Below are 25,619 nucleotides of genomic sequence, written 5' to 3' on the forward strand. Positions count from 1 at the left end.
TGTCTTCAACAGTTCCTATGTTGATTTTGTGTTTGAGAAATGGGTTATTTGGGGATTTTGAAACTTCGGATGGTCTCATACTACAGTGAAACCATTTTGAAAAATAAGGACAAAATCGTAGAGGCTGTGAAAGGATCTGCTTCCATTAAATCGACGATAGCGAGGAAGCAGCGACAAGGTCCCATCGATAATATGTAAAAGCTACTTGCATCATGAATAGAGGACCTGAACCAAAAGCGCATACCCCTTAGAACTGTGACCATAACTGCTGAGGCACTAAGTCTCTTCAAGATGTTGAAGGAGAAAGCAGGACCCGATTACGACTACGAATTCAACGCTTCCTCCGGTTGGTTCATTAGATTCAAGCAGCGGTTTGCCCTGCATAATGCGAAAATGTATGAGAAGGCTGCCAAGGAGTTTGTGAAAAAATTGGATAAAATTATTACGGAGGAGAATTATTTGCCACAGCAAATATTTAATATGACTGAGATATTCCTCTGTCTTAAAGAAATGAGCGAGCGGACATTCATCCACACAAAGCTAAAATCTATACCTCGTTTCAAAGCTCTTCATGCCCATATTACGATTCTCTTACGGGTAATGTGGCTGGATATAAACTGAAACCATTTGTAATATGGCATAGTAAGAATCCACAAATCTTCAGAAACATTAGAAAATAAACATCCAATTCATTTTGGGAGCAATAAGAAGTCGTGAATGACTCAAAAATGGAGGATGCCTTAATCAACTGTTATGTGAGTGAAATAAAAAGCTATTGTGTGAAAGAGAATGTAGAATTTAAAATTTTATTTTAGATAATGCTACAGGCCATCCGTCCTATACGTCTTATAGCGGTGATCTTCACGTTCAAGGTCATGTTTCTTCCTCCAAACATTCCTTCATTGATCCAACCGATGGTTCAAGGAGTTCTTGCAGTATTTAAGTCTTATTATCTACGAAGAACTTTTTCACACGCACCAGTAGCAGAACCATGTCTGCTTCTGAAAGAAATGACCAGACGCTCATGCAATTCTGGAAAACATTCAATATTTATCATGCTTTTAAAAATATTGCTGTGGCTTGGGACAAAGTGACCTCTCAATGTAAGTGGCATATGGAAAAAATACATTAGAAAGGTTTGTGCATGATTTTGGAAGTTTATAATAGTGTAACTAACAAACAATCTGAATATCGTAGTGAATGATGACGACATAATTCAACTCAAAGAAAGTTCCCCTGAAGAGTTCACCAACGAAGAATTGTTCGACCTGTAGGAAGAACTGTTGCAAAAGTGGAAAAACGAGAAGAGGGAAAAGAGAAACAGGTAGAGATAGTTAAACAATTTGCAGTGAAGGGTCTTGCAAAAGTGTTCTCTGCAGTTAGCGATGTCCTCAAAATGGCTGAAGACATGGACCCAATGTTGAACGCTACTTAATAATAGAAACGAAAGTACATGATGCATTTGCTTTCTATGAACAAATATATGATGAAAAGAAGAAGAGGAATAAGCAAAGCACATAGGACATTTACATCAAAAAAACAAAGGTTACACCAGAAGAGCAGTAGTCTGATCTTTCCAATAGAGAAGGTAATGAAGATGTGATTGTTTTCCTGTTTAATAGTGGCAGAAACACACAGTACAGTTTTATAATAAGGTTTAAAAACTAAAATGACAGTATATACTTATTACGGTAAAGTCCTTAACCCCTATAACTCTGTTGATTTAATGTATCGACTTACGTCCTGCCTGTTGGAACGGAACCCGGACGTAAGTCGAGGTATGACTGTATATGTCCTAGTGTTAAAGCTGTTAGTTTTCCTAAAACAGTAATTTTCATATCGCAATTTGATATTCGTACTTCCCACTTCATCTCCTCTTGTCGATCCCCTTTTGTCCTCTCGCACAGATGCTCAGTAGAATTACACGCAAAATATACTCCATAAGATTTTGCTTTGAAAACGCAGAAGGAAGATTATGTTCCTTAAATGGCAGTTGATTAATTCAGTACTTCCTTTATGGGCGCAGTTTTAACTTCACACAAGCTTCACTTGAATAGCAAGTCATTCTACTTTATGGGAAAGGTATTTTAAATATGAGTAATTTATATAAATATTAACGGCAGAGACACACGCAGTGCTGTATATTTTATCAATTTACAATAAAAATTAAAATTAAAAATCGTCTAATAATTAATAAGCCACTGATATTCGGTTACATGAGAAAATGCTGCAAAACGGATTACTACACTATTAAGTATTCAGTGAAGTATTTGAGTGTCCCGTCGAATTTCTTTTTTATGGGAGAAGAAAATAAGAACAAATACAAAAGAAATAAATCTTTATTTTAGAATTTATTTTATTTTCACAAAGAAGAAAAAAGAATGCTACAAAAAATGTCACTTGGAAATCATTTTTAACATTTTATAGCTATGGTTAAGATTACAGAGTAAAAATATTAAAGTACCATTCTATGGTAAAAACGGAAGCGAAATGTAAAACTTGAATGAGGAAAAACAAAAAAATGAACACGAACTAGGTGATCGGTGATTCTCACTGATCGCTTCATTTCGGCCTGAAAATGCAGTTAAATCAACAGTAAACAAACAATAACATGCGTTTTTAAATTATATAACTGCAACTGACTGTGTATTGAATGTTATGAATCAATGCAAAAAATAATTTTAACAAAAACAAATAAATTTAAACATATCTTGAAATTAACATCAGTAACGTCTTTATGACTTTCATAGCTAAGAGTGAGATGATGTTCTTTGGTGATTTACAAGATTTACTTTGCACAAAAATTCTCTGGAACACGTGTTGCAGCGAAACGTTTTCCGCACGTCCTTGTGGATGTCCATGTGATGTTTAAGGTTACTAGAGCCTGAGAAATCTTTCTGGCATACTTTGCATCGGAAAAGATCTTTCTTCGTATGCAACTTAAAGTGCTGTTTCAGTAGGGTCTTCCTTGAGTATCTTCGAGGACAAAGTTCACAGTGAAAGGCCTTTCGCAATTTCTCCTGGGGATCAGCTGATTTGGCTGGAGTTATCGGAGGTGCAGAAACGGAAACTAAAAGTTAAAAAAAAAATTCGTGAGGGTGTATACTTATTCATCAAGAAAACATTAATGTTGAATTGCGATAAAGTTTCTTATTATCAAGTAAGTCTCGCTTTGTGTGATGAAACAAAATGTGTCGTTAACTAGCCGATATACACCATCCACCTTTATTCTGTAAAGGTGTTGGAACTGAAAATGATTTTTAAATGTCGGTTTTCTTCAAATTCGACGACCTTTTTTCATGAAAATCAACAATACTTTGGTTCTCATCATCATCATTAAAGTTTCTAACAGGCCGTTAGAATTTTTAATGATATAGAATCTTTAAGTGCCCATGACCTCCTAGTACTTGTATTCTTAGATTTCGTAACGATTATTCTAGGATCAAGTGGTTAATCCTACGCCTATAAACATGTATTCTGCTGGTCTGTTTAACTGATTGTGGGATAAACATTAACATTTGGAAAGGGAGGGAAATCCCCACCTCCTTCGACATTGACTAACTCACCTTCCTTGAAAATCACTAATAATTGTTCCTTGCCTTGAATCTTAGACGTGATTCAAACTTTAAGTCGTTCTGAACCAAGGACATCGTCCTAAACTACTGAGGTACGAATTAGTGTTTATACTGTGATAAAAATCAACCATTATTATGGGAGATTTCAAATATGAAGGGATATTAAAAGAAGATTTAGTAAAATTCCCTGAGTTGATAGAGACCCATGTATTACAGAACAAAGACAACGGAATGGTTATAGATGAACGTCTTCAATGATCATTCAACATTTCTCTTAGAGAATGCAGTATTGCCTGTTCATTTACATACTACTAAGAAATCAAGTATAAATATCCACAAAGAAAATTTTGGACATTGATATGAAGCGAAAAATCCACTGGTTATGGTCATTTTTATTCCTATTTGCGGGTTTTAAATTCTGATTCTCACCATTTGTGTTTCTTTGAAAGAAATAAAACACTCCTTACGTAGGTTAAAAATGAAAACATCAAAAATAACAAGATAACGCCTCATATCTCTTATGGTTTTGACTGCGGTAAAAGTGGAGCAGAATGCATAGCTCTGTGGTGTCTTGCTATGTTAGTTTAATTCTGAGGAAAAGCGGACATTTATAAAGGTTATTGCGTGGGAGAGGAATTCATTGCCGCTTGAAACTATCATCCTTTTAGTTTCTGTAGTGGTTTGGGAAAAAACAATTCAACAGTTAGATTTTTAATTTTAATTTTTTTTTTGATTATCTTGCATTTATAGTCATTTTACGGAACTTTCGTAAATGTCTTAAGTTTAGAGTCATTTCATGTTATAGGTTTAATGGAATAATTATCAGCACTAAGAAAGGATTACAAATAAAATTTTAATACTTCCAATATTTCGTCTCTGTCACAGAGACATCTTCAGGGATTACAAAAAACATTTTGTAACAACACACACAAAAGCCATACAGTAGTGAGTGAGAGTAAAGTCCTATCTATGTGGTGCGCCCTCTATGAGCATTTGAAGGTGGCCTAGGATGTAACGAGGGATCTCTAATAATTAATGTTTCCCAAATTTTGGGAAGTTTAATGCAACCGTATTTGTTTAAATTACGTTGATTCCTGAGTGCCGATGCAGATTCAAAAGCCGTCTTTCTCTTTTGAATTTACTATGGTGGAGCATGGTCGTTGTTTTCCAGGAGATCCTGTGGGTAGTATCCAAAACATGGTCTGCAAGGCCAGATTGACCATAATCGTGATTGCAGACTTAAGATCTGTGTTCTTCTAACAGAATGGACGCTGACCTGCCTGTCTCTCCGAAGTAAGCCAGTTAACAGGCATAAGGTACTCTATATACTCCAGGCACTGAGAGAGGAGGGAGTTGGTCTTTGCTGGAACGGATAAGGGTAGCAAGTTTACGGTAGGGCTTAAAAGCTGTATGGAGGATGTACTTTTTTAATGATCTGGCTATTTTTTCTGATGTACCACGGATGTAAGGTATGGTGATGGCATTTCTGTAGTCCATCTGAAGAGGTGGTCGGGGAATGGGGAAGGATTTGATTATTTTTTTAATCCTGTGGTCATTGTAGCCATTGGAAAGGAAGGTGTTGTGTATGTGTGCGATTTCAATTGAAAGGGAAGTTTCACTGGAACAGAGATTGTGGGCTCTATTGGTAAGAGTTTTAATAATGTCATATTGCTGAGAGGGGTCGTGATGGGAAAGTTTGTGAATGTATCTGCCTGTATGAGTAGGTTTTCTATATACCGAGAAAGAAAGGTTACCATTAGGAAGGCATGTTACTAAGGCGTCTAGGAATGGTAAACTATTGATATTTTCCTTTTCCTTCGTAAACTGGATTCTTGGATGTAGACTATTGAGGAGACTGAGGAAAGAGTCTAACGTGTGTTGGCCATGAGGCCAAATAGAGAACACATCATCTACATATCTTAGCCAGATATAAGGTTATAGAGTGGAAGAGTCTATGGCTCGTTTTTCAAAATTTTTCATGTAAAAATTGGCAAGAGGGGGTGAGAGGGGGAACCAATGGCAGTTCCCTCTATTTCCCTCTATCTGTTTGTAGATTTTGTTCTTCCAAAAAATATCCAGAGTTGATGGAAAAGGAAAAGAGATCTCAGACATCAGAAGGTAAAACGTTTTTTAAGCGTGTTAAGGTGTCGGTTAGGGGAATATTGGTAAACAATGAGATGATGTCAAACCTGACCAATATGTCTGTACTATTTAAAGTAAGATTTTCAATTAAGTTTTTAAAGTGGGTAGAGTTTTTTACATAAGATCTGGTAAGACCAGAGAGTGAGGTCAACGAGTTAGTTAGCTGCTTTGACAATTTGTAGCAAGGTGAAGTGATGGCATCTACTAGAGTTCTTAAGGGAGAATTAGATTTATGGATTTTAGGCAAACCGGATATACGGAGGGGGGTGGTGGAACGAGAACCGAATGGTTTCAGCTTTTTTTTTTGTAATGTCAGGAGGCCAGGAGGACACTTTTGTAAGAAGTTTTTTTAATTTTTTTTACATTGAGTTTTTGTGGGATCGTGTTCGAGGGTATGTAGGTAACGTGGTCACGGAGAATAATACCATTTTCCGAGATACCACCTAGATAGGACTTTAGTTCCACTCACTACTGTATTGCTTTTGTGTGTTTTTACAAAAGGTTTTGTGTAATCCCTTAAGATGTCTTTGTGACAGAGATGAAATATTGGGAATATTAAAAATTATTTTTAATCCTTTCTCAGTGCTGATAATTATTCCATTAAACCTCCAACATGAATTCTGCAAAGCACTTAAGCCTCAACATACGGATTTAGATTCATTTGTGGGTACAATTCTTATATAAACGTGTGATGCGTTGCAAACTCCTAAGATAGTCTCGGAAGGAATGTTTTGTTTCTTTCAAAGAAACATATCGTGAGAATCAGAATTTAAAAACCGCAAACCGAAATGAAAAAAAAAAAAAAAAAAAAAAACACAACCAGTGGATTGTTAGTTTTATATAAATGTCCAAAATTTTCTTTGTGGATAGTTATACTTGATTTCTTACTAAATGAACAGGCAATATTTCATTCTCTAAGTGCTATGCAACAATCTAAATCAGGGATCGCCAACCTTTTCATACTCGCGGGACACGTTCAACTTTTATTTTTAATAATTGGCCCGCAAACATTTATTTAAGAGAAAATAATGAGTGAAAAAATATACTTAAGTTATCAATTTTTTATTATGTCAATCTTAAAAAACAGAAATATTTAAAGTTCGAGTTACGAAACAAGCATGAAAATGAAACACAATAAAAAAACATTATTATCACGTAAAAACAAAGTAATAAAATTTATCCATCACAATATATACATAGGTTTCCCTGCTTAATGTGACTTTTGTGATTGTTTTCCCTTAGCAAGATTATCTAGATCCACTTTATAACCTGAAGTGCAAATTCGAATCGAAGCAGGCAATGTTCACCAGTCAGTCGCGAATAAATTTTATTTTTTCTAAAACTCATGGCAGAAAATGCTTACTCGCAAATGTAAGTGCTTCCAAATGAGACTATCGTCTTTGCGAAACTGATTATTGCTTCAAATTTTTTTGTTTTTTTTTTGGTAAGCATCGATCAATGTAGACATTAAAAGCGTTGAAATTATCATTTCGATGCTAGTTTTTATGAAAATCGACAAATCTTGTTAAAAATTATTTGTCAATCTTCAATAATACCAGCAAAAGTTTCCTTTTGTTGGTATTTCCAAGTTGCACAGGAGATATCACGAAGCATAGATATAAAATTATTTTTAATTTATTATTCATATTATAAAATGTATTATTTAAATAATTCATCATACGGGACACCTGCCATGTAAATATGGTCAACCTTTTATGGGCCGCCAAAAATGCATGTTTGGGCCGCATGCGGCCCGCTGACACCTGATCTAAATTATTTCCAAACGGAAATAAATAATTGGTATTAATCAACCTAAACGCTAAAAAGAAAAAATAAATAAATACTTTCCAGTGTGTGTCTAAATAATACTAGAAATACTCTTCAGAGGTGCTCTCAAACCCAATTATAAAATCATTTATGGGGTTATGTTTCAGTAAAAGAAAACGCAGAGCACAAAGGCAATGAAATGATTATTGAATCCAAATAAACCAACAAACTTTCTAACTCACCGTGAAGTGACTTCTCATGGCGGACAAGAGAGGGCTTGGTCTTAAAATCTTTATAGCACGCGGTACAACGAAATGTATCACGTACTTTCGCGTGTATTTTCATGTGTGTCTTGAGGTTACCAGCAGTGGTGAAATCTCTCTGGCAAACTTTGCAAGGAAACACTTCTCTCACACTCTTATGCAGTTTTAAGTGGTGTTTCAGGCTCCCCTTTTGGGAGTAAAGTTGTTGGCAGACATCACAGCGATACTTTCCTCCAATGCGCACTAGACTGCATTGCTCATTGGAGGAAACTGGACCATCCCCTATAAATGAAACGAAGTTCTGTCAGAAAAATGGACATTATCATAGAATATATTTGTATTTAAAAGTTCAAAATTAAATGCGTTTGTGCATGAAATATTACAAAAAGCGAAAAATAATAAATTGTCACAGAAGTAAATCAACAATGCTAAGTCAGAAGTAAAATAATACATTCTTACAAAAGTTCATCGATGATTTTTGATGCTAAAATTGAATGAATTTATTATTTAACGAATATTTCGCGGGATCTTTAATTGCTTGCAATATCCATGCTCATATATGTGAATAATGTAACCTGTCGAAAGAAAACAAATAGTTAATAAGATCCACATCCCTTTCTTACTGCAAAAGACAGCCCGTTTTCTTATAACAGTCCACAACTCCTCATCACTACACTAAGAAATATAAAATATTTTGAAGTAAAATGAAACGTGCATCGTTCAAAGAACTGTCTTTATAGTTTTTCGTCACGTGCTTTTCCAAAAGTTGCTAAGCACCTAAGAACCGAGACTGTGAACTGGTAGGTGTAAGTTGTTCTGCACCGAAGGAGACTTGTATGAGATTATGGTCTAAGTTTCCGGGAGGAATACCGACAACCCCCAGCATACCTGAAAAAAGATCGTAGGAAGAGATCAAGTTTGTTGGTAAATTGGAGAGGTTGTTTTTTATTCTTTTCGGAAGATTGATGACCTGAGATAGGTCATCAATCTTCCGAAAAGAATAAAAAAATGAATAAAACACCTTAAAAGTAAAAGACTAACGTAAAGTGATAACAACATAAATAAGCTTTATATCACTGCCCTATCGCTCTCTCTCTGCACACGCACACACACGTTTCTAATTGTGCTGTCTTCATTCTTGACATGATGTAGATATACTTAAAAAATTAAGTTAAATACAAACAAATTAAGTCGTTGAGTTTAATAGTTTAATATATGGGATGAGGTTGCTTGGGAAACTTTTTTTTTTTTTTTTTTTTGTTCTTATCACTGTACTGATGCCGTCACGAAATATAGCTATCCCTCTTTTACAGTTATGCTTCAGCCTGAGATTATCCCTGCAGGAATTCAAGTCCGTAGTAGGGAACAGCACGAGAAGCTTCAGTTATGTTTGCGGATACGTTGGTGCAGGAGATCTGTGGTCGCTTCAAGGGTGATGTTTGTGGCAGATGTTTGCAGATATAAACTCGACTAAATCTAAATGGACATCTGAAAAAAAAAAAAAGAGTAACGTTATTAATCTTCTGCACTAACACATGGTATAAAGAAAATGATCAATAATGCCAATTTAGAAATTACTCAAAGGATGAAAATGTTTTAAAAAATCTCCTACCTGAAGCATAGCTTTTCTTTGTTGATTCCTGGTGTAAACGAAGCGAAGAATTTAGTATGATCAGTTTCCTGATAAAATGCAACAGGCTATTAAAATGAAAAGCTACCGCGAGTCTTACACGTATCAAGAATTAGCATGCAACGCGTAATTTTAACGTTGCCAGTTTATTTACTTTAGCGCCATCTATTAAACCGATTCCTTGTAGAAATTGATTCAAATTTATGCAGGAAGCTTATTCTTCCTTCGAAATTAAATTTCCTTTACTATAATGGTTCACTCGACAACAAGTTTCAATTTTCTTTTTCTTTTCTGAAAACATGCCGATGATCTCGGAGTTTTATCAATATCAGATTGTAGCAATTTCATTTTTTTAAAAAAACAAATCAGTCAACTGTTTTAGCAAAGTACACATCAAGTATATATATATAATTATGGAATTATAATAATTCACTATTTAAATAAATATTCCTTTAAAATTGATGGGAATTGATTTTTGAAATTGCTAAAAAGATTTTTATTGCAATAATACGAGAACCCATCAAAATACTGCAGACAGAATTTTTTTTTTTTTTTTTTTGGAAAATTAGAGCACAAGCAAACCGATTACCATCATGATTTGGGTGGAGACTATTTCTTTATGAATGTTTTTGAAAATATAGTGCTTCGTAAATATATATTCAATGAATAATGACATTTCTGTATGCAATTTAGTAGGTAGATGAAACTGGGAAACGTGATTACTAGGATCACGTGATAATTTATGATGACAGAATATAGCAAACTAAAATGAATACGAAATTATAAAAGTATTTGATTGGTAATGTGATTTATGAAGAAATAATATTCAATGAAGAAACAATAGTCTTCGTATGGTTAGAAAAGATTGATTAGGAGCATATTTATTCCAGAGTTGTAAATCAGCTCGCTCCCTCACATCTGAATCAAGTTGCAACGTTTCGAGTGCGCAGCGTCAGTATATGCTGAGAAATATCCCATTTGGCTACTACTTTCGGTTTCGCTCGCTGTCGTCTTTGACAATCTTTCGTATAATGGTGGAATCACCAATCAGAATTCATGACACACATCTCCGAGGAGGATGGAAGGATACGTTCATATACGTACTTCCGTCATTCTAAGATTTAGTAAATTTTAGTGATTATTTTTGTTTTCAAAATTTGATTCGTTTTAAGCACAGCAGACTGTAAGAGGACAGCAAAGATTAGCAAATTAAATCGTTTTTCAAGCCTTTCTGTGGATGGTTTCAGAGTTGTCCGATCGCTAGTATGGATAAGTTATTCCTTCTCTCCAGAAAACCCGGATTTATAGCCAAGAAAATCAGTCGTAGAACGCACACTATTTCAGATAATAATAAATAGCGTTAAGAGTGAGCGATCAGAGATGATGACAGTTTTCTTGCGATATTCTCTCTGTTTCTTCCATTCATTGCTGGAAAGCCTTCCTTGATTTATAAATTAGGATGGTAGTCAGTTTAGGCTTACAGCGCTTTTAGCGGCAATCTTCCTGGGCAGTCGGCACGTGTCTTCAACAGTTCCTATGTTGATTTTGTGTTTGAGAAATTGGTTATTTCGGGATCTTGAAACTCCGGATGGTCTCATTCCACAGTGAAACCATTTTGAAAAATAAGGACAAAATCGTAGAGGCCGTGAAAGGATCTGCTTCCATTAAATCGACGATAGCGACGAAGCAACGACAAGGTCCCATCGGTAATATGGAAAAGCTACTTGAATTATGGGTAGAGAACCTGAACCAAAAGCGCATACCCCTTAGAACTGTGACCATAACTGCTGAGGCACTAAGACTCTTCAAGATGTTGAAGGAGAAAGCAGGACCCGATTACGACAACGAATTCAACGCTTCCTCCGGTTGGTTCATTAGATTCAAGCAGCGTTTTGCGCTGCATAATGTGAAAATGTATGAGAAGGCTGCCAAGGAGTTTGTGAAAAAATTGGATAAAATTATTACGGAGAATTATTTGACACAGTAAATATTTAATATGACTGAGACGTTCCTGTTTCTTAAAGAAATGAGGAAGCGGAAATTCATCCACAAAAAGCTAAAATCTATACCTCGTTTCAAAGCTTTTAATGCCTTTATTACGATTCTCTTACGGGTAATGTGGCTGGATATAAACTGAAACCATTTGTGATGTGGCACAGTGAGAATCCACAAATCTTCAGAAACATTAGAAAACAAACAAAATTTTATTTTAGATCATGCTACAGGCCATCCGTCCTATACGTCTTATAGCGGTGATCTTCACGTTCAAGGTCATGTTTCTTTCTCCAAACATTCCTTCATTGATCCAACCGATGGTTTAGGGAGTTATTGCAGTGTTTAAGTCTTATTATCTACGAAGAACTTTTTCACACACCAGTAGCAGAACCATGTCTGCTACTGAAAGAAATGACCAGACGCTCATGCAATTCTGGAAAACATTCAATATTTATCATGCTATTAAAAATATTGCTGTGGCTTGAGACAAAGTGACCTCTGAATGTAAGTGGCATATGGAAAAAATACATTAGAAAGGTTTGTGCATAATTTTGGAAGTTTATAATAGTCTACCTAACTAACAATCTGAATATCGTAGTGAATGATGACGACATAATTCAACTCAAAGAAAGTTCCCCTGAAGAGTTCACCAACGAAGAATTGTTCGACCTGTAGGAAGAACTGTTGCAAAAGTGGAAAAACGAGAAGAGGGAAAAGAGAAACAGGTAGAGACAGTTAAACAATTTGCAGTGAAGGGTCTTGCAAAAGTGTTCTGTGCAGTTAGCGATGTCCTCAAAATGGCTGAAGACATGGACCCAATGTTGAACGCTACTTAATAATAGAAACGAAAGTACATGATACATTTGCTTTCTATGAACAAATATATGATGAAAAGAAGCAGAGGAATAAGCAATGCACATAGGACATTTTAAGCAAAAAAAACAAAGGTTACACCAGAAGAGCAGTAGTCTGATCTTTCCAATAGAGAAGGTAATGAAGATGTGATTGTTCTCCTGTTTTATAGTGGCAGAAACACACAGTACAGTTTTATAATAAGGTTTAAAAACTAAAATGACAGTATATACTTATTACGGTTAAGTCCTTAACCCCTATAACTCTGTTGATTTAATGTATCGACTTACGTCCTGCCTGTTGGCACGGAACCCGGACGTAAGTCGAGGTATGACTGTATATGTCCAAGTGTTAAAGCTGTTAGTTTTCCTAAAACAGTAATTTTCATATCGCGATTTGATATTCGTTCTTCCCTCTTCATCTCCTCTTGTCGATCCCCTTTTGTCCTCTTGCACATATGCTCAGTAGAATTACACGCAAAATATACTCCATAAGATTCTGCTTTGAAAACGCAGAAGGAAGATTATATTCCTTAAATGGCAGTTGATTAATTCAGTACTTCGTTTATGGGCGCAGTTTTAACTTCACACAAGCTTCACTTGAATAGCAAGTCATTCTACTTTATGGGAAAGGTAATTTAAATATGAGTAAATTTTAATAAATATTAACGGCAGAGACTCACGCAGTACTGTATATTTTATCAATTTACAATAAAAATTAAAATTAAAAATCGTCTAATAATTAACCGACGAATTTCATTTTTATGCGAGACGAAAATAAGAACCAAATACAAAAGAAATAAATCTTTATTTTAGAATTTATTTTATTTTCACAAAGAAGAAAAAAGAATGCTACAAAAAGGTCACTTGGAAATCATTTTTAACATTTTATAGCTACGGTTAACATTACACAGTAAAAATATTAAAGTACCATGCTAAAAACGGAAGTGATCTGTGATTCTCATTGAACGCTTCATTTCGGCTTGAAAATGCAGTTAAACCAACAGTAAACAAACAATAATATGCGTGTTTAAATTATATAACTGAAACTGACTGTGTATTGAATGTTATGGATCAATGCAAAAAAAAAGTAATTTTAACAAAAACAAATAAATTTAAACATATCTTGAAATGAACATCAGTAACGTCTTCATGACTTTCATAGCTAAGAGTGAGATGATGTTCTTTGGTGATTTACAAAATTTAGTTTGGACAAAAATTCTTTGGAACACGTGTTGCAGCGAAACGTTTTCCGCACGTCATTGTGGATGTCCATGTGATGTTTAAGGCTACCAGCGCATGAGAAATCTTTCTGGCATACTTTGCAACGGAAAAGATCTTTCTTCGAATGCAACTTAAAGTGCTTCTGAGTAGGCTCTTCCTTGAGTATCTTCGAGGACAAAGTTCACAGTGAAAGGCCTTTCGCAATTTCTCCTGGGGATCAGCTGATCTGACTGTTGTTATCGGAAGTGCAGAAACGGAAACTAAAAGTTAAAAAAAAAATTCGTGAGGGAGTATAATTATTCGTCAAGAAAACATTAATGTTGAATTGCGACAAAGTTTCTTATTATCAAGTAAGTCTCACTTTGTGTGATGAAACAAAATGTGTCGTTAACTGGCCGATATATACCATCAACCTTTATTCTGTAAAGGTGTTGGAACTGAAAATAATTTTTAAATGTCGGTTTTCTTCAAATTCGACGACCTTTTTTCATGAAAATCAACAATACTTTGGTTCTCATCATCATCATTAAAGATTCTAACAGGCCGTTAGAATTTTTAATGATGTAGAATCTTTAAGTGCCCATGACCTCCTAGTACTTGTATTCTTAGATTTCGTAACGATTATTCTAGGATCAAGTGGTTAACACTACGCCTATACTCATGTATTCTGCTAGTCCGTTTAACTGATTGTGGGATAAACATTACCATTTGGAGGGGGGGGGGGAAATCCCCACCTCCTTCGACATTAACTAACTCACCTTCCTTGAAAATCACTAATAATTGTTCCTTGCCTTGAATCTTAGACGTGATTCAAACTTTAAGTCGTTCTGAACCAAAGACATCGTCCTAAACTACTGAGGTACGAATTAGTGTTTATACTGTGATAAAAATCAACCATTATTATGGGAGATTTCAAATATGAAGGGATATTAAAAGAAGATTTAGTAAAATTCCCTGAGTTGATAGAGACCCATGTATTACAGAACAAAGACAACGGGATGGTTGTAGATGAACGTCTTCAGTTATCATTCAACATTTCTCTTAGAGAATGCAGTATTGCCTGTTCATTTACATACTACTAAGAAATCAAGTATAAATATCCACAAAGAAAATTTTGGACATTTATACGAAAGGAACAATCCACTGGTTATGGTCATTTTTATTCCTGTTTGCGGGGTTTAAATTCTGATTCTCACGATTTGTGTTTCTTTGAAAGAAATAAAACACTCCTTACGTAGGTTAAAAATGTAAACATCAAAAATAACAAGATAATGCCTCAAATCTCTTATGGTTTTGACTGCGGTAAAAGTGGAGCAGAATGCATAGCTCTGTGGTGTCTTGCTATGTTAGTTTAATTCCGAGGAAAAGCGGACATTTATAAAGGTTATTGCGTGTGAGAGGAATTCATTGCCACTTGAAACTATCATCCTTTTAATTTCTGTAGTGGTTTGGGAAAAAACAATTCAACAGTTAGATTTTTAATTTTAATTTATTTTTTTTTTGATTATCTTGCATTTATAGTAATTTTACGGAACTTTCGTAAATGTCTTAAGTTTAGAGTCATTTCATGTTATAGGTTTAATGGAATAATTATCAGGATTGAGAAAGGATTAAAAATAATTTTTAATACTTCCAATAAATCGTCTCTTTCACAGAGACATCTTCAGGGATTACAAAAAACGTTTTGTAACAGCACACACAAAAGCCATACAGTAGTGATTGAAAGTAAAGTCCTATCTAGGTGGTGCGCCCTCTATGGGCATTTGCAGGTGGCCTAGGACGTAACGAGGGATCTCTAATAATTAGTATTACCCAAATTTTGGGAAGTTTAATGCAACCGTATTTGTTTAAATTACGTTGATTCCTGAGTGCCGACGCAGATTCAAAAGCCGTCTTTCTCTTTTGAATTTACTATGGTGGAGTATGGTCGTTGTTTTCCAGGAGATCCTGTGGGTAGTATCCAAAACATGGTCTGCAAGGCCAGATTGACCATAATCGTGATTGTGGAGACTTAAGATCTGTGTTCTTCTAACAGAATGGACGCTGACCTGCCTGTCTCTCCGAAGTAAGCCAGTTAGCAGGCACAAGGTACTCTATATACTCCAGGCACTGAGAGAGGAGGGAGTTGGTCTTTGCTGGAACGGATAAGGGTAGCAAGTTTACGGTAGGACTTAAAAGCTGTATGGAGGTTGCACTTTTTTAATGATTTGGCTATTTTTTCTGATGTACCACGGATGTAAGGTATGGTGATGGCGTCTTCTGTAGTCCATCTGAAGAGGTGGTCGGGGAATGGGGAAGGATTTGATTATTTTTTTAATCCTTTAGTCATTGTAGCCATTGGAAAGGAAGGTGTTGCGTATGTTTGCGAGTTCAATTGAAAGGGCAGTTTCACTGGAATAGAGATTGTGGGCTCTATTGGTAAGAGTTTTAATAATGTCATATTGCTGACAGGGGTGGTGGTGGGAAAGTTTGTGAATGTATCTGCCTGTATAAGTAGGTTTTCTATATACCGAGAAAGAAAGATTACCATTAGGAAGGCGTGTTACTAAGGTGTCTAGCAAGGGTAAACTATTGTTATTTTCCTTTTCCATCGTAAACTGGATTCTTGGATGTAGACTATTGAGGTGACTGAGGAAAGAGTCTAATGTGTGTGTGGGCCATGAGGCCAAATAGAGAACACATCATCTACATATCTTAGCCAGACAGAAGGTTTTAGAGGGGAAGAGTCTATGCCCCGTTTTTCAAAATTTTCCATGTAAAAATTGGCAAGAGGGGTGAGAGGGGGAACCAATGGCAGTTCCCTCAATTTCCCTCTATCTGTTTGTAGATTTTGTTCTTCCAAATAAAACATCCAGAGTTGATGGGAAAGGAAAAGAGATCTAAGACATCAGAAGGTAAAACGTTTTTTAAGCGTGTTAAGGTGTCGGTTAGGGGAATATTGGTAAACAATGAGATGATGTCAAACCTGACCAATATATCTGTACTATTTAAAGTAAGATTTTCAATTAATTTTTTAAAGTGGGTAGAGTTTTTTACATAAGATCTGGTAAGACCAGAGAGGGAGGTCAACGAGTTAGTTTGCTGCTTTGACAATTTGTAGCAAGGTGAAGTGATGGCATCTACTATAGTTCTTAAGGGAGAAATAGGTTTATGGATTTTAGGCAAACCGGATATACGGGGGGGGGGGTGAACGAGAACCGAATGGTTTCAGCTTTTTTTTTTGTAATGTCAGGAGGCCAGGAGGACACTTTTGTAAGAAGTTTTTTAATTTTTTTTACATTGAGTTTTTGTGGGATCGTGTTCGAGGGTATGTAGGTAACGTGATCACGGAGAATAATACCATTTTCCGAGATACCACCTAGATAGGACTTTAGTTCCACTCACTACGGTATTGCTTTTGTGCGTGTTTTTACAAAACGTTTTGTGTAATACCTGAAGATTTCTCTGTGACAGAGACGATATATTGGGAATATTAAAAATTATTTTTAATCCTTTCTCAGTGCTGATAATTATTCCATTAAACCTCCAACATGAATTCTGCAAAGCACTGAAGCCTGAACATACGGATTTAGAGTCATTTGTCGGTACAATTCTTATATAAACGTGTGATGCGTTGCAAACTCCTAAGATAGTCACGGAAGGTATGTTTTGTTTCTTTCAAAGAAATATATTGTGAGAATCAGAATTTAAAAACCGCAAACCGAAGTGAAAAAAAAAAAAAAAAAAAAAAAAACCAGAGGATTGTTCGTTTTATATAAATGTCCAAAATTTTCTTTGTGGATATTTATACTTGATTTCTTACTAATATTGAAACGAACAGGCAATATTGCATTCTCTAAGTGTTATGCAACAATCTAAATCAGGGATCGCCAACCTTTTCATACTCGCGGGACACATACAACTTTTATTTTTAATAATTGGCCCACAAACATTTATTTAAGAGAAAATAATGAGTGAAAAAATATACTTAAGTTATCAATTTTTTATTATGTCAATCTTAAAAAACAGAAATCTTTAAAGTTCGAGTTATGAAACAAGCATGAAAATGAAACACAATAAAAAAAAAATTATTATCACGTAAAAACAAAGTAATATAGTGTATCCATCACAATATATACATAGGTTTCCCTGCTTAATGACTTTTGTGATTGTTTTCCCTTAGCAAGATTATCTAGATCCACTTTATAACCTGAAATGCAAATTCGAATCGAAGCAGGCAAATGTTCACCAGTCAGTCGAGAATAAATTTTATTTTTTCTAAAACTCATGGCAGAAAATGCTTACTCGCAAATGTAAGTGCTTCCAAATGAGACTATCGTCTTTGCGAAACTGATTATTCCTTCAAATTTTTTTGTTTTTTTTTTCGTAAGCATCGATCAATGTAGACATTAAAAGCATTGAAACATTATCATTTTGATGCTAGCTTTTATGAAAATCGACAAATCTTGTTAAAAATTAGGTTTGTCAATCTTCAATAATACCAGCAAAAGTGTCCTTTAGTTGGTATTTCCAAGTTGCACAAGAGATATCACGAAGCATAGATATAAAATTATTTTTAACTTATTATTCATATTATAAAATGTATTATTTAAATAATTCATCATACGGGACACATGCCATGTAAATATGGTCAACCTTTTATGGGCCGCCAAAAATGCATGTTTGGGCCGCATGCGGCCCGCTGACACCTGATCTAAATTATTTCCAAACGGAAATAAATAATTGGTATTAATCAACCCAAACGCTAAAAAGAAAAAATAAATAAATATTTTCTGGTGTGTGTCTAAATAATATTAGAAGTACTTCAGAGGTGCTCTCAAACGCAACGATAAAATCATTTATGGGATTATATTTCAGTAAAAGAAAACGCAGAGCACAAAGGCAATGAAATGATTATTGAATCCAAATAAACCAACAAACTTCCTAACTCACCGTGAAGTGACTTCTGGTGGCGAACAAGAGAGGGCTTGGTCTTAAATTCTTTATAGCACGCGGTACAACGAAATGTATCACGTATTTTCTCGTGTATTTTCATGTGTGTCTTGAGGTTACCAGCAGTGGAGAAATCTCTCTGGCAAACTTTGCAAGGAAACACTTCTCTCACACTCTTATGCAGTTTCAAGTGGTGTTTGAGGCTGCACTTTTGGGTGTAAAGTCGTTGGCAGACATCACAGCGATACTTTCCTCCAATGAGCACTAGACTGCATTGCTCATTGGAGGAAACTGGACCATCCCCTATAAATGAAACGAAGTTCTGTCAGAAAAATGGACATTATCATAGAATATATTTGTATTTAGAAGTTCAAAATTAGATTTGTATGTGCAGGAAATATTACAAAAAGCGAAAAATAATAAATTGTCACAGAAGTAAATCAACAAAGGTAAGTCAGAAGTAAAATAGTACATTCTTACAAAAGTTCATCGATGATTTTTGATGCTAAAATTGAATGAATTTATTATTTAACGAATATTTCGCGGGATCTTTAATTGCTTGCAATATCCATGCTCATATATGTGAATAATGTAACCTGTCGAAAGAAAACAAACAGTTAATAAGATCCACTTACCTTTATTACTGCAAAAGACAGCCCGTTTTCTTATAACAGTCCACAACTTCTCTTCCCTACACTAAGAAATATAAAATATATTGAAGTAAAATGAAACGTGCATCGTTCAAAGAACTGTCTTTATAGTTTTTCGTCACGTGCTTTTCCAAAAGTGGCTAAGCACCTAAGAACCGAGACCGTGAACTGGTAGGTGTAAGTTCTTCTGCACCGAAGGAGACTTGTATGAGGTTATGGTCTAAGTTTCCGGGAGGAATACCGACAACCCCCAGCATACCTGAAAAAAGATCGTAGGAAGAGATCAAGTTTGTTGGTAAATTGGAGAGGTTGTTTTTTATTCTTTTGGGAAGATTGATGACCTGAGATAGGTCATTGCTGATGGAGAACACCTTAGCATCCCTACTGGCTTGATCGGTGAAACTGGAGAACGGAATCCAATATGAGTTGTGGATATTGAAGTGCCCAAGAAGGATGACCTTGCTATTCGGGTACTTAGACTGCAAAACGTCGAGTTTCAGAGAGCTAAAGTTGAATTAAGAGTGATTAACGGAGTTTGGAGATCGATGGAGGGAGCATATGAAAAGGGAAGGTTGATTTGGTAGAAAAATATGTAGCCAAAGCAGATCAAACAGTGGGGATTCGAGGATTTGCAGTTTGTGACATGATATTGTGTAAGACTAATAAAAGCAATAAATGGTACGGGGGTTAGTATAGAGTATATTGAAACAATGAATAAAACACCTTAAAAGTAAAAGACTAACGTAAAGTGATAACAACATAAATAAGCTTTATATCACTGCCCTCTCTCTCTCCACACGCACACACACGTTTCTAATTGTGCTGTCTTCATTCTTGACATGAAGTAGATATACTTAAAAAATTAAGTTAAATACAAACAAATTAAGTCGTTGAGTTTAATAGTTTAATATATGGGATGAGGTCGCTTGGGAAACTTTTTTTTTTTTTTTTTTTTGTTCTTATCACTGTACTGATGCCGTCACGAAATATAGCTATCCCTCATTTTCAGTTATGCTTCAGCCTGAGATTATCCCTGCAGGAATTAAGTCCGTAGTAGGGAACAGCACGAGAAGCTTCAGTTACTGTTTGCGGATACGTTGGTGCAGGAGATCTGTGTTCGCTTCAAGGGTGATGTTTGTGGCAGATGTTTGCAGATATAAACTCGACTAAAATCTAAATGGACATCTGAAAAAAAAACGAGTAACATTATTGTTCTGCACTAACACGTGGTATAAAGAAAATGATCAATAATGCCAATTTACAAATTACTCAAAGGATGAAAATGTTTTAAAAAATCTCCTACCTGAAGCATAGCTTTTCTTTGTTGATTCCTGGTGTAAACGAAGCGAAGAATTTAATATGATCAGTTTCCTGATAAAATGCAACAGGCTATTAAAATGAAAAGCTACCGCGAGTCTTGCACGTATCAAGAATTAGCATGCAACGCGTAATTTTAACGTTGCCAGTTTATTTATTTTAGCGCCATCTATTAAACCGATTCCTTGTAGAAATTGATTCAAATTTATTGCAGGAAGCTTATTCTTCCTTCGAAATTAAATTTCCTTTACTATAATGGATCACTCGACAACAAGTTTCAATTTTCTTTTTCTTTTCTGAAAACATGCCGATGATCTCGGAGTCAATATCAGATTGTAGCAATTTCATTTTTTAAAAAAACAAATCAGTCAACTGTTTTAGCAAAGTACACATCAAGTATATATACGTACGTATATAATTATGGAATTATAATAATTCACTATTTAAATAAATATTCCTTTAAAATTGATAGGAATTGATTTTTGAAATTGCTAAAAAGATTTTTATTGTAATAATACGAGAACCCATCAAAATATTGCAGACATATTTTTTTTTTTTTTGTAGGAAAATTAGAGCACGAGCAAACCGATTACCATCATGATTTGGGTGGAGACTATTTCTGTATGAATGTTTTCGAAAATATAGTGCTTCCTAAATATATCTTGAATGAACAGTGTCTCCGAGCAATATTTCTGTATGCAATTTAGTAGGTAGATGAAAGTGGGAAACGATTATTTGGATCACGTGATAATTTATGATGACAGAATACAGCAAAATAGAATTAATACGAAATTATAAAAGTATTTGATTAGTAATGATTTATTAAGAAACAATATTCAATGGAGAAACAATATTCTGGGTATGGTTAGAAATGATTGATTAGGAGCATATTTATTCCAGAGTTGAAAATCAGCTCGCTCCGTCACATTTGAATCAAGTTGCAACGTTGTGAGTACGCATTTTGCACCTCCCAAAACGAGTGCGTCTGTTTTGGGAGGTGGCGACTTATTTCTGTGCTCTGCTGAGATTTCCTGTGGTGGAGAGAGATAAGTGGGATTCACCATTTTATTTCTGTGCTTTCTTTATGTATTGGTTGAATTTGGAGGGAAGTGTTCTAGTATTTTGTGTTTCTTGGAGGGACTGAGGTTATCTGTTATTCTGTTTGTTTTCTTGAGAGTTCAGTGATTTTTAGTTTCCACTAAGCATCAAATGTTATTGACGATTAAGGAATAAGTGCTTTCTCGTGTTGCCAAGAAAGTGTCTTTATCATGTACGCATATGTTTTACTAGTGACTCAATCTGGAGTCTGAGTCTTCGATTTCTTGAGGATTTAATGTTTTTTGTTAGTCTAGATTACTGGACTTGAACAAGACATGACACCTTAGAAATACAGAACCATCTTCAAAGCATCCAAAGGAGAGGAAAAGAAAAACAGAAATATGTAAACACATAACCACCACATAGATTTTCTTCGCAGTCTTCAAACAGAGAAAAAAAAATGTCTATTGTAGCATTGGTTATTATACCTAAACAAAGATGATAGTGAGAAATACAGAAATAACTTCAACTTATCCATGGGAAGAAAGGTGCAGAATTAATTTCACGCAGTAGATAGAAAGTCAGCAAATATTCGAACTGTTTCCACCGTCGTTTCCGGTGTGGAGATTCCTACAGTGGCGGCCCGTGAAGCTTTAAGTGGGGGTGCTGCCTTTACAAAATAATTTAAAAAAATATTTTTTTCCTAATCAGTAACAATTTGTTAATAAATAAATCTACAAATTTAGTTATTAATAAATTGGTTACTAATTAGGAAGAAAAGAATTTTTTAAAAATTATTCTGTATAGGCAATCAACCCCACTTAACTAAGTTAAAACTCAATTTAAGTTCAAAATCCCGATCATCAGCCATCGAACTCATCAAAGATGAAACGACAACTTTTGTACCTTAGAAAAGAGGATGAACGAACAGGATGAGATTCTCTTTTCAAACAGCAACACCGGAAATTAATGAATTTCCGGTGTTGCTAATCAAAAGGGTGACACAAGTACGAAAATCAAATACTACGAGCTCCAGAAAGAAACACAGTCCACTTCCAATGAGGTTTCCTATTGAAAGCATTTCTTGAGTGAACGATTCACATCTGCTTGTGAGAATGATAAGATCACCGTACAATTGTCCACTGCACGGCGGGAAATCTTTCACCGCGGTGAATCTTTTAGCAGCGAAAGTTGCAACAACATTCACCTTTGGACTAATTTTCTTAATTAGTCCAAATTTTTGGACTAATTAAGAAACTTCTAAAGACGTCTGCAGAATTATGCCAAAAGCTAACATAAAATCTTTATATTATATCTCAAAAAACACAAAGGAATTGCACTCTTACTCTTTTCCACTACTTCGAATCCCCTTTGCACAGATTTAGTAACATCCTTACCTGTTTCGCAACCTGGTCGACAATGCCGCATTTTGCTCAGTGGATAAACTCAATCCTTTCTCTCTCTCAATTATGTTTTTAACTTCTATAATTCGACCCATCTTAATCTGTTCCGAATAATTACTGCACCGACCATTGAGAGTCAGCATGAACAGCGAAAAGAAATTCGGTCTGTAAATAGAAACCATTCGTAAAAATTAATAACATGACCAATCACGTGACATATATCAGAGCGAGTAGCCAATGGAATTCGATTAATGCATATTCCGGAGATTGGCTGTTTTCCAAGGGATAAATTTTGTATCCCTTGGAAATCTTGAAGTCTGCGGTTTTTCCTTTCTTTTTAGACATTACACACAGAAAAAATTACTTCAAGCCCAAAACACGATACATTTTAACAGGCTCTAATTATAACATTTTAATTAAACGGTTAGAAAAACTTAACAACAGAAAAACAGTCATCCTGCGTGAGAAGCCGAAAACAGTTTAGTAAAAGAAAGTTTAGTAATGTGCCTCCGATCCTCGAAAACGTGTAACAGTCGGATGCATAAACAAAGAATAATTTTAAATATATTCTTCGTTTGTTGGTGTGTATGCATTGGTATTACATAAATTTAAACAACATAACTCAAATAAAAAAATAATAATATTGTAAGTTTTCACATAATGTTTAAGAAGGCTCCGGAGACTTTTCCGCGTTAACGGTTTTCTTTTACAAGAAAACGTTTCTCTTTCCTTCCTCTTTGACGAATGTCTTTCGAATCAAGATCTTCTTTGCTGGAACAGGCGAATCTCTCTGAAGCGAAGTTTGCCAACGAAGTTCTTCTCTTCCATTCATGTAATTATCTGAAGATTCTTTACGATGACATAGATGGCTTTCACTCGATGGATTCAGCTGAAGATGACATGGTCCGGATTTGGCAAACGTAGACACGAACCTGAAATATAAATACGATTAGGGAAAACAGTAAGGAAAATCTCCTTATGCATAATTTAATTTCTGGTAGTTGACAAGCAAAAGTGTACTCCAGTAATGGATCACAAATGTTTACACCGTCTATCTATTGAGAAGGTTAATAAAATTCGCGCATGCCTGGTGTGCAATTACTTTCCACCAATGCTACATAAAATATTGCGTAAAGACGTCACGCGCACCTGTTCTGTTTCTGGTGTTCTTGTTATGCGAAATACGAATTTAAAACGAAAAAAAAAAATCTAAGTCAGGTCGAATCTAACTCAATGGGTATTAATTTACAAAAAATGTCATAATTTCCAAAACGCATGACACATAATATATTACAATCCCTTACCTGTGGAATGTCACAGCGCAACCAACCGCAAAGACGGATAATCCATATTTTTTGAATTAATCCAATGTTTAACAGGGACTCTTTCCTTTCCAACTTGCCTGTTTTTAACATTGAGGTCTATGGGCGACCGCTGTGCACTTCGTGATGCGTTAGCAGGCGCTTCCTCCTCGTTCGCAAACGGAAGTGACGGTCACCGAAGGGGGATGAAGTGGATGGTACATCAGACAGACGTCACAATGACGCACCGATGTGTAGAGGAGCATAGCGTCTCGCTAGTGGAATAATTGCGCCCTTCGATTTTAAAACAAATATTTCTTTACCAGAGGAACTGAACTTACGTAGGATATAAAGAAAACAGCTATAACACAAATAAGAAGCATTTTTGCTGGATGTCACCACAGATGAAACCTGTTAGAGAAGCTCACGTATCTTTCGTAATATTACGGGCGCTTGAAAGGCATATGCGGCGGAACTAAATATATCCCATGTACGATGCAATGCTGTCGGTTGAATAGTAGTCGATAACACTTAACAAGCACAAGCAGCACTGAGGAGAATATAAATAAAACCGGCATACCAGAAATGAAGTAAAACTGAGTTGGGTATTCGTTTCGTGTTTGCTATCACCACACAAACGCTATCATGACTCCATATTTTTGGCTACTGTTACGGTTCCGTCACTGGCGGGAAAATGCAGCCGAACATGACATCCGCCATACGCAGACAACGTCGGTGCGATTGCTAGATGTCGTGGGTTGTATGGTAGCGTCAGTTTCCATACAATGGACAATTCCTAAATACGTACATACAGATCCAAACATAACCAATACAAGGAGCACATACCAGGTAAGAGAGGACAAAGTTAGATTTTTTTACAAAGCGAATGCGCACATATCACGAACAGTAACTAACTCCCTACAGCTGGCAACCACCACGTGGATGAAGACGGCCAGTAAATACAGCAGCTGTGGTAAGATGGCGCTTTTGGTCATCGTTTTCGCGGGCGATTTGTATAGCAGCATTTATAGAGCGATGAACATGATATATTTTTTTAAATAACGAAAATAATAATTTTCACTGTGGTTTATACGTTTCTTCTAATTATGATATATTGTTAATATCACATTTTAAATCTACGAAGTGCTTATTTAATAGTTACATTTGAAATTGGGAATTTGTGCATTAAATATATCTGTGATCGTTCTTCTATATATATATAGATATATATATATTTTTTTTTTAATTAAGTAAAAAGGTTTTAATATAAACACACTACTAGTTTCGGCCTGTAACAGCCTTCTTCAGGTGACATTATAAAAGAAGAAAAAACACTAAACATTGAGGGTTAAAAGACTATGAACAACACAGACAGTCTTTATACATAATTAGCATGAAAACGTTGTAGTTGTATTTGAAGCTGTTCTTTCGTTTGTTGCATTGTTGGGAGAGTGCGTGCTTGCTGCATCACGTGAACGCCAGTACATGATTACAGCTGAATGACTATCTGGGAGGGTTTAGCTTAAGTTGT

General features: G+C 35.4%; 1 protein-coding gene across 1 annotated transcript; it reads right to left on the reverse strand.

The window, feature by feature from the left end:
* Positions 1 to 2,332: 2,332 nt before the first annotated feature.
* Positions 2,333 to 24,995, reverse strand: LOC150109585 (uncharacterized). The gene is made up of 5 exons (XM_090413617.1): positions 24,092 to 24,995; positions 22,782 to 23,719; positions 18,380 to 18,682; positions 7,727 to 8,029; positions 2,333 to 3,070 (listed from the first exon to the last, which is right to left on the reverse strand). Exons 2-5 carry the CDS (start codon positions 22,810 to 22,812, stop codon positions 2,751 to 2,753), a joined length of 957 nt encoding a protein of 318 aa, XP_090269743.1. The 5' UTR covers positions 22,813 to 23,719; positions 24,092 to 24,995; the 3' UTR covers positions 2,333 to 2,750.
* Positions 24,996 to 25,619: the final 624 nt, after the last annotated feature.

Source organism: Typopeltis vanoorti, chromosome 2, assembly GCF_054136105.1.
Source record: "Typopeltis vanoorti isolate ZY-2024b chromosome 2, IOZ_Tvanoo_1.0, whole genome shotgun sequence".
In the NCBI taxonomy this organism is placed as follows: Eukaryota; Metazoa; Arthropoda; class Arachnida; order Uropygi; family Thelyphonidae; genus Typopeltis; species Typopeltis vanoorti.

Excerpts from the sequence above, each read along its gene's own strand:
- LOC150109585 (XM_090413617.1), bottom strand. The coding sequence starts at position 22,812 with ATGCGGCATTGTCGACCAGGTTGCGAAACAG. Across the intron at positions 18,683-22,781 it reads TCGACCAGGTTGCGAAACAG|GGGATGGTCCAGTTTCCTCC; the intron begins GTAAGGATGTTA and ends TTTCATTTATAG. Across the intron at positions 8,030-18,379 it reads CCACCAGAAGTCACTTCACG|GGGATGGTCCAGTTTCCTCC; the intron begins GTGAGTTAGGAA and ends TTTCATTTATAG.